Source organism: Cinclus cinclus, chromosome Z (assembly GCF_963662255.1).
Source record: "Cinclus cinclus chromosome Z, bCinCin1.1, whole genome shotgun sequence".
Taxonomy (NCBI): Eukaryota; Metazoa; Chordata; class Aves; order Passeriformes; family Cinclidae; genus Cinclus; species Cinclus cinclus.
Window position 1 is genome coordinate 46,575,493 of NC_085084.1, and position 15,858 is coordinate 46,591,350.

General features: G+C 36.8%; 1 protein-coding gene across 1 annotated transcript in view; it reads left to right on the forward strand.

Moving 5' to 3' along the window:
• The window catches only part of FANCC (FA complementation group C), a 61,394-nt gene extending 52,394 nt beyond the window's left edge, over nucleotides 1–9,000 (forward strand). Inside the window, exons 11-14 of the mRNA XM_062513356.1 lie at nucleotides 486–567; nucleotides 3,903–4,074; nucleotides 6,878–7,084; nucleotides 8,857–9,000. Of these exons, the coding sequence (XP_062369340.1) occupies nucleotides 486–567; nucleotides 3,903–4,074; nucleotides 6,878–7,084; nucleotides 8,857–9,000 (605 nt within the window). The remainder of the gene's footprint in view (nucleotides 1–485; nucleotides 568–3,902; nucleotides 4,075–6,877; nucleotides 7,085–8,856) is intronic.
• Nucleotides 9,001–15,858: the final 6,858 nt, after the last annotated feature.

A 15,858-nucleotide genomic window follows, 5' to 3' on the forward strand; every position in this document is an offset into this window, starting at 1 on the left:
TTTTAATACCAATAATTGTCGTTATGGAAAAATATAATGTATTTCACAAGAAATAGGCTTTCTGTTTCTCTCTGAGGCTTGAATTCTGCAAAACAAATTTTGTTTCAGGTTGCCTATTCATACAGATCAAGAAACCACTGTTCAATTTGGTATGATTTTTTATGAACAATAATTAAAGCTCAATAGAAGGGCCTCTGAGAATGCTATTGCACTGATTAGATATTAATATTGATGTAGCAAAGGAACATCAGTCTCATTTCAATATTCCTAGATGTACTTCCTTTCATGGCTTTATCAATGAACTGTTTTATGAAACACAGTAATAGGTATTGTTGAAAATTGGGAAAATTTTAAATGAAATTTTTAATGCTTTGTGATAGCTGAATCAATTTGGAGAAACTTTGTATCTACCTTTATGCTTCAGTTTTACATTCTCGTGGACAGGCTATGATTTTAAGAGTTTTGTTTTCATCCTTCATCCTCAGAACTCCCAGCTGCCTCTTGGTCTCATCATGTGAAACACGTTTCAGATATGGTCAAAGCATTAGTAGAAGATACAAACATTAGGTAAGCAGTATAAGATCTTTGAACTTTTTGTCCTTTGGTTGTTACTTTGTGAAAGATCATGTCATTTGAAGTCTTTAATGGCTGCATTTCATAATTTTTTTTATTACTCTCTAAGTATATTTGACAATATTTTTAGAATAGACCTTGGATTACTTACTGAACCTGAGCTTTTATAAAATCTGTCTACCTGACCATTAAGCCTCTGAGGAAACAAAATCTTGTCATTCCTTCCAACATATATATCTAGCTGCATAATGGAAATGCTTACACTTGTCTATTCTCCCATTTCTCCCTCAGAACTTTTAACCCTGTTTTGTGAAGAAGCTTGGCTTTCTGCACGCTAGTACAAATGTCCAAACTGCAAACTTTCTTCTTTTCATAAATATATGACTGCCAGACTACAGTATCATTTTTGTTGCATTAATCATTGGGCTGTCACTCCATGTTTCTGACCTGCTGCCCTTGGCATCTACATGAATTATGCTTTAGTATGGGATGTTCTAGGATTATATGAAAAGAATGAAAAAACATTAATCTCTATCTGCTGCTGCCTTGTAATTCTTTCTTATGAGGCATGTGATGAGACCTGACTTGTATTGAACTTGGACACAAGTTTTCTTAGGTATGCTGTGAGAGTTAGCTGTCCAGAGAATGATAAACAACTTTTAAATTCAAAGAAACCAAAATAAATTTTTATTTTAAACTTGAAATATATCAAAAGAAACAACACCAAAGCCAACCAGACTTGCAAAACAAGATCATAGAATCACAGAATCATCCAGACTGGAAAAAACCTTAGAGAACATCAAGTCCAACCTATGACCTAACACCACCTTGTCTACACCAAGTGCCACATCCAGTCTTTTTTAGACATCTCCAGGGACAGTTAACTCCACCACCTCCCTGGGCAGCCCATTCCGATGCCTGATTATTCTTTCTGTGAAGAATTTCTTCCTGATGTCCCATGTAAACCTTCCCTGGTGCAGCTTAAGCCTGTGCCCTCTTGTGCTGTCATTGGTGCCTGTGAGAAGAGACAAAGCCCCACCTGGCTGCATGCTCTTTGCTGGTCATTATGGAGAGAAATAAGGTCTCCCCTCACACTCCTCCAGGCTCAACAACCCCAGCTCCCTCTGCTGCTCCTCATAGGACTTGTGCTCCAGATCCTGAACCAGCTTGGTTACCCTTCTCTGGACATGCTCCAGCATCTCAATGTCCTTCCTAAATTGAGGGAATAACTGGACACAGCAGTCAAAGTGTGGTCTCACCACTGCCTTGGTGCTAATCCTGATACAGGCCACAATGCCACTGGCCTTCTTGGCCACCTGGGTGCACAATGGCTCGTGTTCAGTCTGCCTTTAATCAGTAGCCAGGTCCCTTTCTGCCTGGCTGCTGTCCAGCCACTCTGTCCCAGTTTTCCCCCTGGGTGCTGGAACAAAGATACTTGCAACCGTGCCTGGTTTCAGGTAACTCACAGGGGCCATTTTCTTGTTGCTGAGTGGCAGAAAAAAGCTTTTTGTTATTCCCTCTGAGGCCAGGCTGTCTGGTGGTGGCATCTCACTTTCTGTATGAGCTGCAGTTCAGTGCTCATCCCTGAAGTGTGTCAAATTTTTCTGTCCTTGGAGTGTGACCCATAGCTGACTCTGACTTCTTAAAGAAACATGTACATAACTTAAGCTTAGAACAGATAAATAAAACAAGTATCATCCATAATAATGTGTTACCATAATGTAACCATGTCTGTTCTCCTTTTGTTGCCCAGCCCTTTCTTGGCTTATATATAGTTGTTTTCCTCTATTTTGAATAGTAAACTAGTTTGAACAGTATTGTACTTGCCAGAATACACTCTTACTTCCTTTGGAATTCCTACAACAATTATGTTTTCTACCAAATCCCTCCCAGTTAGAAAGAAAATAGATCTAATGTGTTCTAAATACTAATATACATGAAGAAACCATATTCAGTTTTATTTTATTGTTTTATTCCTGATTCTGTATTCTTTTGAATAAGATAACATTAATAAGATTTACAGAGGTGAAAAAATACTGTTACACAGCATATCCCGTGGCTTCTCAGTGCTCTCTTTATATAGGTAGGTTTTCAGGGGTTTTATTTTATACCAAAGGTGAATCTTATAGCAAAGTGCTTTTTGTGTACTTCTAATCAACAGATTGCTTCTGTACTGATTTTTATTATTATATGTAGTACTCTCAGTGAACGTTACGTGACATTTTAAACCAGAAATCAGTTGATCAGTTGATGAACTTATGAACATTGTGTGGGGGAAAAAATCCCAAAAAAGGTGAAGGGCCAGTTTTGGCAATGACAGTGGATCACAGGTGCCACTACAGAGCAGGCAGAAACAGCAGTGGGGACAGAAGTGGAGGGTACATGACTCCAAAACAGACACTATAATAGTAAAAAATCTTCAAGGTAATGGTAACATCAACTCTTGGATTTTCTAAGATCTCTTGTAGTTACCTTGCAAAGACGGCATCTTTTTGAGTTGCCAGGAATAAAACATAAGAAAACCATCTAATTCTTTCGAAAAAGTTTTGCCAAATCTATTAGGAATAATTGTTCTTAGCTCTTGGTCTTAATCTAGCTGTCCTTCTCTTTGTCCTGCCATGCTTAGTTTAACTTCTTTGCTTCTGAGACACCTATCATTAGTTTGTATCTCTTTTCTTTAGTTTTCTCTGACTTTAGGGGAATGCATATAAGAAAGTTTGGAGATAAGTGATGGTTCTTCTTACAGCAATAACCCTTTTGTAAACACTGTCAAAATTTTCATTTAAGAAGACATGAATTTTAACAGTCAGGAGATACACTTTAAAACTTTATATTTAGTCCATATAATTTGTAATTCCTCATGAAGTACCAAAAATATGCACTTCATGAATTACCAAAAAGCAGAAAATAAGCCTTGGAAGCAACAGAGAGAAAGTGAAAGGCAATAGTATGTTAGAGTGTAATACTTGAGATATGATTTAAAGTTTTCTAAATCCTGGAGCTGAAGAGTATAAACTGTAGGGATGAATTTTATTATGTATCTTTTCATACCTAGTGTTTTGTCACGGTTTATTAGAAGCTGCTGTTAAGTATAGTCTGTTCTACTGTCAAAGTTAATCTGTAGTTGCACTGGGTATGTTCTGGTTGTGATTTCAGGTAACAAAGTAGTACATGGCTGTATGATTAGCAGGTAAGGTATTCCCTGTTGAAGAGGAGTTTAAAGATTTTTTTTTCTAAAGTTAACTGTCAACACCCTTTGTAGTTAATTTAAAGCAATTAAAAATGTTAAATAGTGAGAAATACCTAATTTTATATGTGTTCTTTTCCAGTTCTCTCACCGACCTCTTTGAAATCTGGTATTTGGTTGCTTGCTTTGGAGAATGGGTGGATATTGCTGCAGAACAATTACTGAAGGCTGCTGTAGAACCAGATGCAGTGCTTTGGCTGCTGGCATTTTACTGCTGTCCTAAAACTGAAAATCAACAAAGGACTCAAACAATGGTGGGTAACGTAGTGATAGTAGGCAGCAATAACCAGTCAATAGTCTGATTATGTCTTACTGGTGTAAACAAATAGTGCACACCAGAAAAATGAAATGACTTTACAAAGTCTCTGGGAATTGTGTTGCAGTGGAGAATTTGAAAGTTGGGGTTTTTTCTGTTTTTTGACATTTAGAAATTCCTCCTTTTAAAGTATGTGATACAGATTAGCATCCTCTTGGCTTTCTTTTGGAAAACCAGGGTAGTTCTAATCATAACTAAAAGTACACTTAGTGATGGTATTTTTTTAACCAGTGTGGCAGAATTCAGCATGCCTGTGTTACAGCTTCTTCTGAGAAGGAAACGAGAGAAATCACAGCAGTTGAAACCACGAAGATAATTATCAAACACAGCCTTGAATCCCAGCCTTGCCAAGCTATTCTGATTTCTCTCCAGTTTTTGGCATGTGATACTGTAATAAATGTGATAATACCATATGCTGGGTTGGTAACAGAAGGAGCAGTGTTCTAACCTTACACACTGTACTGCATGAAGAGTGCTGTGCATCTGTGTATGCAAGCAAACACTTGAAAGCCTTTAATTTAAACCTGTTATGCAAATCTGAACTAGCCCAAGCAACTGGATCTACGAAGCCCCAATTCAAAAGGCTGCAACTTGTCTGGTTTTCCTTAATTTGAGAATGGATTCTGGTGGATTTAAAAATGCAGGTCAGTACACCACAGTAGTAAAATCATGTTTTAAATTTACATCTAATGGTCCACGTACAACAGTGCATTATGCAATATTTTATTTCCTTTCCTTCCCCTCCTGCTTCCCAGATGGCACTACAGATGCAAGATCATATCCCAATCACTTAATTTTTTTTTTCTCTGAAATTTCTCATAGTCTAGGAGCAGGGGATGGGATGTTGGCTGAGCAGAGTTAGGTTAGAGCTATGGTGAAGTAAAGAAATCAGGTTTGTTTTTTTTTTTTTTTTTTTTTTTTGGAATGTCGTTTTGGGAAAGTAGACAGTATGTGACCAATAAACAAGACTGAATGAAGTTATGGCACTACAGATGCAGATCAATGTATGGAATATTGTTCTAACTCGACAGAATGAAATCAATTTGTCCCATATATGAAATCATCTCCCTGTGTGTCCTCTATTCCATCAGTTTGTTATTCAGTCACAACATAAGACAAACTTTAGAAACAAAAAAGCTTTTCTATTGACAATCCACACAGTGACTCATCTCTTCCCAGAGATCTGTTTCAGTTCATCATCATTCTTTTCTTAGGTATTTGAACTGAGACCTTTTTTTCTTTGGCATAGGTCAGGCTACTTCAGAAGCATTCCCGCACTTCATGCAAAACTTCTGCCTTTAGTTAGGTGCTTGGGTTTTTAATTTGTCCTTTGGCAGATTAGCTTTCAGCTCTTTCAAATGGAGTGGTTTCCACTTCAAACCTAGCACCTTTCACTAGTTAAGGATTAACATGGCACAGAAACTTCTGGAAGATGTCAGTCTGGAGTACTTTTCATTCAGCATTATTTTTGTGTGGTAAGGCGTGCACTTAGGATTTTATAGTCCTGCTCTGTACTTTGGGTAGCACCTTTGTATTAGCCAGAATGTAATAAAAAGTGTTTAAATTATTTTAAGAAGAAAAAGGCTATTTTTCCTGTTCACTAGAGTTCACTCATATGTGCCGGACTAAATATTCTGCTCCTCAATATTTATTCATTAGGTGCACTCTTTTCATACCTTTAGGGTCTGAAATACGGAAGGAACAAAACTTGGAGGTTGGCACTAAGCATGAGATTTCTAGGGTCCTTGGAGCAGAACCAGCTACTCTCCATCTGCAGTCTCTGGCTCATATGGTTCACAGAGGAATAAATAATGAGGAATTCCAGTTACCTTTCTGTAGATCCGGTATCATTTATGCCCGACATGCAGTTGTGGACTTAATGCAAGAATAGCAGCTTATGGTCAACATCAGTTAAATGAATGTCTGAAAAAAATTGTCCCAGTGAATATCCTTGGGAATTTTCCTTAGGGTCTGTAGTGGTATTTTTCTATTGTTCCAGCTGATACTTTTTTTTTTTTTTGCATTCCATCTACAAGATTTTTCAGTTAATTTTTAATACAGTGAACAGAAATATTAGGATTTTTTTGCAGTAGTTGCTTATAGTTCTTTTTCTAGAGGTATCAAAATCTTCTGTTTCCTACCCTCAATAAAAATTTAAGTTTTATTGTCTAACTCACAGCATAAAAATGTAAGTTGCAAACAACACAGGAAGAAGTTAAAATGTACATTCTTACCACAACATTTTATCAGCCAAGGTCAGGCTTCATGGGGATTTAATTGATTTACAGCAGCAATACTGAAATGAATCTGTGAGGAGCCTTTGTTCTTCTTCCCACAATGCAAAAATCAGGCCATGTTCTTCTGGGGGCTTTCTCCATTTCCTTATATTATTAAAAACGTAAAATAATAATAGTAATAATAATAATAATAGTAATAGTAATAATAATAGTAAATTTTTGTATAAAGGTGAAGTCCTGTTTTGAGGCCCTGTCTGCTTTATTTGTAAGACCAAAGAAAGAAGAAAAATGCACTCTGTCCACCTTTTGTGGGCTAATCAATGTAAAAGAAATGTGTTACAGCCCTTTCTTCCCTGGTTTTACTGCTGTTCAAATTAAAACTTTTTTCATGTTTGAGTTGTTTCTCTGAGGATTCAGTTTTCTTTTAGTGAATAAATCCAAAGTAAAAATACCATAGATTTGACGTTTACTTATCTCTGCATCCTTTGAAATCATTTCCTACAGGTAGAAGCTCAGGCAGTCTGCAGTCAGATAATGATGCTGTTCAGCTGTGCAGACCTTTCACTCAAAGACCTGGAAGCTGTACACAGGGGAACAGGTGTAGAACTGTGTTGTAACCAGCATCTTACAACAACACATCTTCTGACCAACTTCTTGCTCTTTTCACCTGGTGCACATAAGATTGCCCAGGAATGTATCTATCATATAAGTGTTTCTTCCCTTTTCTTCAGGTTAACTTAAATACATACTTACTTTACTGTTTTTGATTTAAGTTTCTACCTCTTAATAAAGAAAACACGTAACAGAAAATTAAAGGAAATGTGACTACAACAGCTGTATCTAACCTGCTACATATATATTTCACCTACAGTCAAATATTTTCCATTCACTTCTTGATCTCACTGACAGGGTTGCTATTGTCACTGTACAGATGCAGAAACAGCTGAAGTAATAGCTTGCAGTTAAGGGATACCTACAGTTCATTTACACATGGTATAGATAGCTTGTGCAAGCATTTTGATTTTCCCATAAAAATCACCCCCTAAATCATCCAGCTACTGCAGACATGATGGCGCTCTTGCTGTTTTCCATTGTGTGGAACAGCTGGTTGCTAGATCTTAGCATTGTTGTGGCAGAAGCTTGGTGCATTGGCAAAGCCAGTGAGGAAAAGTGTGGTAATTGAGAGAGAAGGAGAGAATGAAGAGATAAGACAGTGTCTCTTGTGGTGTAAAAAAAAATGAAGAGGAGTAAAAGGTTGTACGCCTTTTAACACAGTATCTTCCTATTGGTGATGACAGCATTCAGGTATATAGGAGCAAACGGTGAAATGTGTTTTTGTCTCTTAAGATAAACAGTGCTTAGTGTAGGATTACAAATCCCTTCCTTATTATCAAACCATATTCTTGCAAAAAGTGCACATCCCCTATGCAAGCAGGTCTAGGGCCAGTGTGTAGTTTTAATACTTCCAGAAGTTTTTCTATTCTGCAGCAGTGCGGTCTTATGTATAGACCTGTACAGGGTATACGGCATGTGTAAGGCATCTGATTTTGTGATGCAGCTGGCCAACTAAAAAGAAATATTTCTCTCTCAGAAGGGCTAAGGTATTTCTCACATCCTAGCGTGCAAGTTCGCAAATGATCAGTTTTCTTCTAGGCGTGGTAAAGTTTGGGGGGTTTTTATGTATTTTTACAGACTGCTGTTTCTAGTTTCTCTTCATGAAGGGAGTGCAGCTGTTGAGCTGTGATGCTGTAATGTACTAGCTGGCTACTTTGAATCCCTCCAGGAGGACCAAAGGCAATCTTCTGCTTCTTTATAGATAGCAGTATAACTAACTTTCAAAACTCTGAATATTTCCCACTTCAGAATGGTCATGAGCTGTTGCAGGCTGGTTTGTTGGTTTGTCAGTCTGATAAATTTTGACTGTGTATAATCACTAATGAAAAGGACTAAAGATAATATGAAAGGCAGAATGGTGTGGAACTGATTTAAGATGCACAGCTGTGGTATTTTAGCACAGTAAACTTTGGATTTAACACAGATAATGAGGAGTCAAGTCCCTCCTGATCTGCAAAAATTGCAATTTAGGGTTTTTTCCTGTTTTTTGTCATCTTTTGGGGGAGGGAGTTTTCAAACCTTTGAAAGCTTTACAGAATGTAATTGTCTCCCCACATATATGTTGAACTTTCATGTACTTCTAATTATTTTCTATGGCAATGACATACAAACAGTTATACTGTCTATCCATTTGTGTTTCCTTTAAAAACTTTCTGGCCTCTTGATTTGTTTCACTTGAATTTGAGACAACAGAAATCTCAGAGTTGCTCAGCTCCATTGGGGTGTGTGAAAAGAGATACCTTAGGCAGAAGTTGGTTCTCACATATTCAGTGGTGAGGGAAAAATCTGGTCTTCTTGCAAGTATTTTGAAGAATTCTTAGTATTGAGCAACATACGTGCCTAACTTAACCTTTTGTGTTTTCTTTCAGATTACTGAGATAACTGACACAAGCAAAGAAATTCATAACCTTCTGATCCGTACTGCATACAGATTTAACCATAGTGGAGAAGAAAACCAAAGGACTCTGAAGCTGCTGAATGCACTTCTTCAAAAACTTCCATTGAAAGTTTAGAATTTTAATGTCATCTGTTTATTAAACCAACAAATCAGGTCTTTATCCAGGTGTCAGCATCTAGCACTGCAGGTTACCGAGGGCAGAAAGATACCTATGTAAAATAGAGCTGCCAATTTATATTCCCTCATCTGTATTGAAAAATAATCTGTTGTTTGGAAATGTTAATCTTTTGAAACAAAATAGGAAAGATGCTTGAAAATTTTGTTCTGAGTACCTTCTGTAACAAGAGACCTACATAATTTAAAGTAGTTCACTCATTTCCGTGTTTATCTGGCTGAGGATCAGTTTTTTTCCCAAATTGTGCTTGTGGGGCTTTTTAAAGCAAGTAATATTCAACTGCTTGATTGTTGTTACTAAAATGTTTTGTTCTGTGCTTCTGCTTTTATGAAACTAATGATGATCTCAAGTGATTCATGGTGTTCTCAAGAAATCAGTGAGTGATGTTTCCTGAACTTTTTCCTTCTTTTTGAAAATGTTTCTGAAATGACACTCTTCCCAGATTTGCTAAATGTGGGAGCTCTTTCAATTCTGCAGCTTTCATAGGACTATGTTCTCCTCTAAGAACTATACCAATATCTGGTCTTTCTCAACAGATACTGTAGGCATAAAATTGCTTGTAGTACAGCCCACTTAACAGAGTGCTGTGCCTGATGCTATTATTTTTTCATTAAAGAAGTACGGGAGTTTTATTCAGTCAAAAGAGGGTAAGCAAAACAGAAACATAAGGACATTTTCCAGTTCAAAGGGACGGATTTCTTGTAAAGGTTGCAACTCATTGCCTTCATTTTTGTGTCCAGCAGGCATTTCCTTACTTCTTTGTTTAAGTTTTTTGTCTCCTGCAAGGAACATAGACAGGTAGCAATGGCTTATGTTTTTTTTTACCCATAGGAAAGTATTTTTCCCAAAAGTTTTGTGAACCTCTCTCTAGCTTAACTAGAAAAATAAGCATGGAGAATAGTAGTGATAGAGGATCCTAACTTTCCTCAGTAATTTATTCTCTTGTATTACTTACCTGTAATGCCAACACTTGTGCTTATGCTACTCATAAATGCTACTTGGAATACTATTCTTGTATATAAAATTCAACACATGTATCTTGAGTTAATAAAGCTTTTTGAATGTAGCATTTGTTTTTGAGCAAGAGGAAAGAAAAACAGTGTACTTAGTGTCCCTTGGCTGTAAGAAGTGGAAAGATATTTTCTGTTATGCTGTTAACTGATTTCTTACACTTTTGTTCCCAGTGAGTCATATTATTAAGTTACATGCCCTCTCAGTCAGTTTGCTAGTGAAAAAACAGCAAACACATGATGTATGTCTGCAAAGAAAAGGGGTTTTTCTCTTTTTTGATAAAAAAAATAATCAGTGAAAATTCAGAAAGAAATATGTAGCAGTTTTTGTTGTTAATAGCCACATATATAAAAAAAAGTAAAATCAAGCAATCTGGTTTTCTGTTCCCTGAGTACCACAACTGAAAAGGATGGGATTAAACTAAATTAATTTTTGGTCACAAACTCAGAGGTATTTGTCTAGTGGAAACAGATGTGGAGTGCTCTATTTAGAATTATAAATAACCTAAAATTTTAGTGCAGTGGAAGAATTTGGTTTCTTGTGGTATTTTTTGGGGGTTTCTTTTTTGTTTAAAGTCTAATCTGGTTGTGGGATGTGAAGCTCTTTGGTTGTGTTTTCTTCATACTGTGCCTATATGTAACTTTAACTACATAAAAGAGAGATTAACAAAGAATTGCAGTATCTAATTTTTGCAGATTAATTAGGTGAATGATACGGGTATTATATTTAGATGTGTATAGCATTTTTTGGAAAGGTATTTTAAAGTATCTTTTCTTTATCAGTGTTTTTATTTTTCCACTAACAAAATGCATGAAAATTCTTCTAACTTCCTTTACTAAAATCATTATGCTGATAGATAAGGATAAATCAATTCAAGCAGGAAGGAAATGTACAATGAAGACAGTAAAAACCCCAAATTAATAGTGAATTGGTACATTCTTGTTTTCCTCTGTTTGGCTTCATAAGAAAAACTGAATGATTTAAATATTAAGGAGGGTTAGCTGTTTCAGGAGGCTCTAAGGAAGAAACCTAACTGATGCTCTCTGTAACTTAAAAAAAATACATCTGTACTGGCACTGTTTTTGCTCTTTCTAGCATAGTTGTTATAAATCATGGGTATTTCTTGTTCCTTACTCTTTTACTATACTTGAATTATGATCTAACTTTGATATAAGCTGTGATTTTGTGAGATGTTGAAGCTACTTTTGTTAGTTTGCCAGTGGAAGGCTACAGAGCAATTTGGTAGATCTGAGTAATGGAAGATCTCTCATATGGTGGCTTCTGCCAGTGTGCATCTTTTCCTCTGTAATTGCTGTATTCTGGAAATATTCTTTTGTTGAACCAGCCAACAAGTCCTGAAATCAGACCTAAAGTAGGTTGTTCCCTTGTGTTTTATCTGCAGCACACACCCTGGTTCTGGACAGTACACTGAACACAGAGAACTTTTCAAAATTGTTCTGCTTCAAGGCATTTTTATGAATAAGAATGTAGACAGTAAATTTTACTTCTTTGTTGATTATGTTTCTTTCCAGTCTAAGGCTGCTAAGTTAGAGCTTTTTGAATTCTGCAAGCTTTGCAGCATGGTGCTAGGTGGTTTTTGTGGATTTTCTTCAGGCAGGAAGAAAGGTCATTTCTGTGGCTTTTCTTTGATCAAGATCTCAGTACAGTGCCTGTACAAAGCGGAATGTATTTTATTTTCTCATGTACTGTCAGATACTGCAATTTAGCTGACCAACAGTAACATTTAATCTGTTACTTCTAGCACTTGTGATTAAGTTTCTGTACTCTCAGCACTGCAAGTGCCAAGATGTTTTAATAGACAGAGTGAGTTAAGACTTGTTTCGGTGGGCTGCAATCTGTGGTATATGTTTGTCTTGGCAGAGATACAGAACAAAAAATTCTGAAGCATTAGCATTACAGAATTGTAGGATAAAACATCTAGCACAAAATACTTGCAGTTACTAAACAAAACACTGTTAAATCAGATTTACACTGTTTCATTGCTGTATTACCTAATGTCAGAATAAAATACCTAATGTTCTGTGTGAATGAGTAATGCCATAGTCTATTAAAACACAGTTTTACCTGTGATATAAGAAGGGTGTAGAAAGGTGGTAATTTCTTACAAAGGAAGGCAGTTTTCTACTAGACCCAAGTTTGAAAAGTAAAAACCTGGAATGTTATGGGAGGAGTCCTCCATGAGCACAAAGAGCATGTGTTTGAATTTTTTATGCTTTCCTGATAATGTGCAATGGCAACACCAGTAGTTAAATCACTGTAGGTGCATGCTCTGGTGCTAGAGACATCCCACTAGTACTTAATTCATTGCAGTGTTCAGATGTGGGTCTGCTTAAATCCACTTCTCTGGCAAGTTTTCCTTACATGTGATACAATTTTTTCTTAAATGCTTGCCTGGATTTAAAAGATATACTCAGGGTAGACATTCTGTTTGCCCTAGAAGAGAGTAGCTTATTCTGGGAATTTGCTGTTAGGTGGTCTGTTCAGTAGTGAATGCCACAGAGGCGTTTCCATTGCTTGCACTGGCCATCTTCCTTTAACCAGCTGTCTGGCTGCTGGAAAGGAATGAACCTCACTAGATCCTTCTGATGGCTTGAGTGTGCTCACTGTTGTCTGAGCTTTCAAGAGCCAGTTAGGGATAAGCACTGGTCTGCTGTCAGATACTGAAATAAAAATTTCAAATGTCAGCTGGCTGTAGCTGAGTTGTAATGATGTAGTTCATAGGCAGGTGCTTTAGTTTGCATTCTATATTCTTGCATGTGTGTGAAGAGAGGGAGTGACAAAAAAGATAAAACCCGACATATGTGAAACTCAGCTGTAGAAATTTAGCTGTGATTTTTATATTCAATACTGATAGAATTAGGAAGTAACAATTCCATCCATGGCATTCCGTTAACCTGCATATCAACAAATAGAAAAAGAAAATCCAGTAATTGTATCTTTAATAGATTTGTATATTTAACTAACTTCACATCTCTTACTACCTTAAAAGCCTTCTTCATAACTCTTCTGAAGTGTCAGATAGACTCATTTCAGAAAAAGTTGACCCTCAGAAACAATGACCTTTTCTTTTCTGTCCTTTTCAATAAAAATATCTATTGAATGAACTTTTGCAGACACATAAATGTCATCTTGAAGAGATTATGTTTTTACATATGCTTGATATACACATGCATATGCATTAACATTGTGAATTACACTGTTGAGATGTCTCATGCATACATGCCAGTTAGTCTGCATGTACAGTTCACTCCTTAACATTTTATTTTTTAGCTTGTGAGTTTGAGGCTTCTGAAAGAGGTGCATGCAATATGTCATTTGCCTGCTACTGATGAAAGTTTCCTTAATATTTCACATATAAAAAAGCAGCTTCTGTTTGTTTTGACTAATGATGCCATAACTTCTACTATGTATACGTTTTCTGAAAATAGAACTTCAGCTTTTTTATTTTCAACTAACTTGAAACGGTAGCTGGTGATACAAATCTCCCATCTGTACCATTGTTCCCTGTAGAGACTACCAGTAAGTGTTTAAGTGCTTCTAATCTCATGACTGCTGCACTTCCATATCATCTTCAGATGTCTGTGAATAGAGAGGGAAAAGCCAGTATCAGATACCATGGAAGAGGAGAGAAGCCTTGAAATATGACATAGGTTTAATTTATAAAATGGAAATTGGTGATACATGTCTGCGAATTCAGGCACTTTGTGAGTTTCTAGTAGGGAGGACCAATAGCATCTTTGTCTTTTCTGGAAATGAAAGTACCAGTGTTTTTTCCATAGACCAGAAAATTTCTCCAAGTTCATTGCAAACCCCATTGTGATGTTTCAACTTTCTTTTCTTGTGTGTTTGCTTCTTTGCTGAAGTAAAAATGGCCAGTGCTGAGCAATTTGCTGCACTGCACACTTTTCAGGACAGACTGAATTGCTGTGGCCACTTTCTCTGACTGTCTTGCCCTAAGCCATGAGTGGATATTGAGCAAATGTTAAGCCCAAACCTTGAAATTAAGCAATAACATATATTTTGGAAAGATAATTTCATTGGGATTTAAAGTGTTCAGATGACAGCTGTTGACTATTTTTCATCATGGCTCTTCTGATCCTGATTTCATAAGTTCTCCTACTCATTGTATTGGCAGAGCAAGTTCTCAGATGCACCTACTCTTTAGGCAGAAGCATTGCCTTTTTTATTTTTTTTTTAATTCTCCCTTTCTGGCCAGGATCCAAGATGGATGTACAAATGGTAGATCCAGTCTCTTTTAATTTTTCTTTTGTTTTTAATTTTAAAATGGAATACCCTAAACCTATGCAAACATCATAGAACAAAGTTTAAGAACTTGCATATAAAAAATCAAGTATGGGTTGACTGTCTTTTTCTTCTGAGATGCTTCACTCACAGACTTGTGTCTAACCACACAGCAGTCTGTAAGTCTGATTTCTTCAGATTTGGCAAACCTGTTGTAGAAGAATGAAAGAACAGAATTTGGTATCAATGCTGTCCCCCCTCTGCTTCAAAAATCATGCATTTTAACAGCCCTGCTGGTGCTCCACTTGAACGGTTAACCCAGCTTTGGGACAGTTCTTCAAAATGCATTGTAGAGTGTGGCAATCCACATGTATTTAAAGAAAGTATGAAATGTATGCCATGTTACATCTATTTTGGTGCCATTTTCATAATTTTCTTGTAAATTTTGTTTTCTTTTGTGAATCTGAAAGACATTTTAGCTCTTGATTTTTTTGGACATTCAGGGAGTAAGCAGGAGGAAGAAACATTCAGAAGGAGGGCTTTGCTGGGTCCTTACCACCTCTAAAACATAACCAAAAAGCACAGCCTTTAATAGCTGTATTTCAAGACAGAGAAGGGAATGCTTTTTGGGTTTTGCTTGTTATAAACCTGTAGTTACGATGCTGAATGTTCTTGATGCTAACTAAAATACAGTGCTACACCAGCTTTTAGCATTGACCTTCATTCTGTGATGTAGAGCTTTTGTCAGCATCACATCTATCCTTCAGCTGATGCTGACATTACTCCATACTGCTAACAGTCAATCAGTAGCTTAATAAATAAATAAGATTGGTCTTTCTATTTTCGTGGTCTGGATGCTTTCTAATTCCTGTTCCTTCCTTCCCTCTTTCAAGTAAGAAATTTGCATTCCTCTGATTTTAATGAAGAACAGAGAGGCAAGTTCTGAGGAGGAAGTGTGGTACCTTTGATTTAGCTTTTGTATTTTTCAGGTTCTCTGCTGCTTGGTGTGTAAAACTTCTAAAACTTCATATTGGGTGTTAGTAAGGTCTCTTAACAGGGTGGTTAGATAAAACAATCCCTTCCTAGCTAGAGAACCAAGGACACCCCTTACCCAAAAAGCATAAACAATTCAAGGGAAAAGGGGGCTAGCCAGGGGGCTGAGACTTCATAGCCTGGGGCTGTGGTTGGACAATTGACCCCAATATGTAGGTGAACCAAAACTTATAAAAGTGTAAAAACTCATGACCAGGATCCATCTTGGATTCTGTTTGGGTATAGCCTCAGCCAGGCTCTTGCACTGCCCAAGGTGTATCCTTTCAATAAATGCCTATTTTATTCCTTTCACTCTGTCTAGTTCCAGGCCAGCCTTTCCAGGCATCAGGTGTGTGCAGAAACTGTAAACTGTCAAGTCGGTGGGCTTCTCTGTTCTTGTATAAAACTGACAGTCTTGTGATTATTTATCTGACTCTTCATCTGTGTAAAGAATGTGCTGGTTTAGGCTTAGGTAGTTGATTTCCTTCTCAG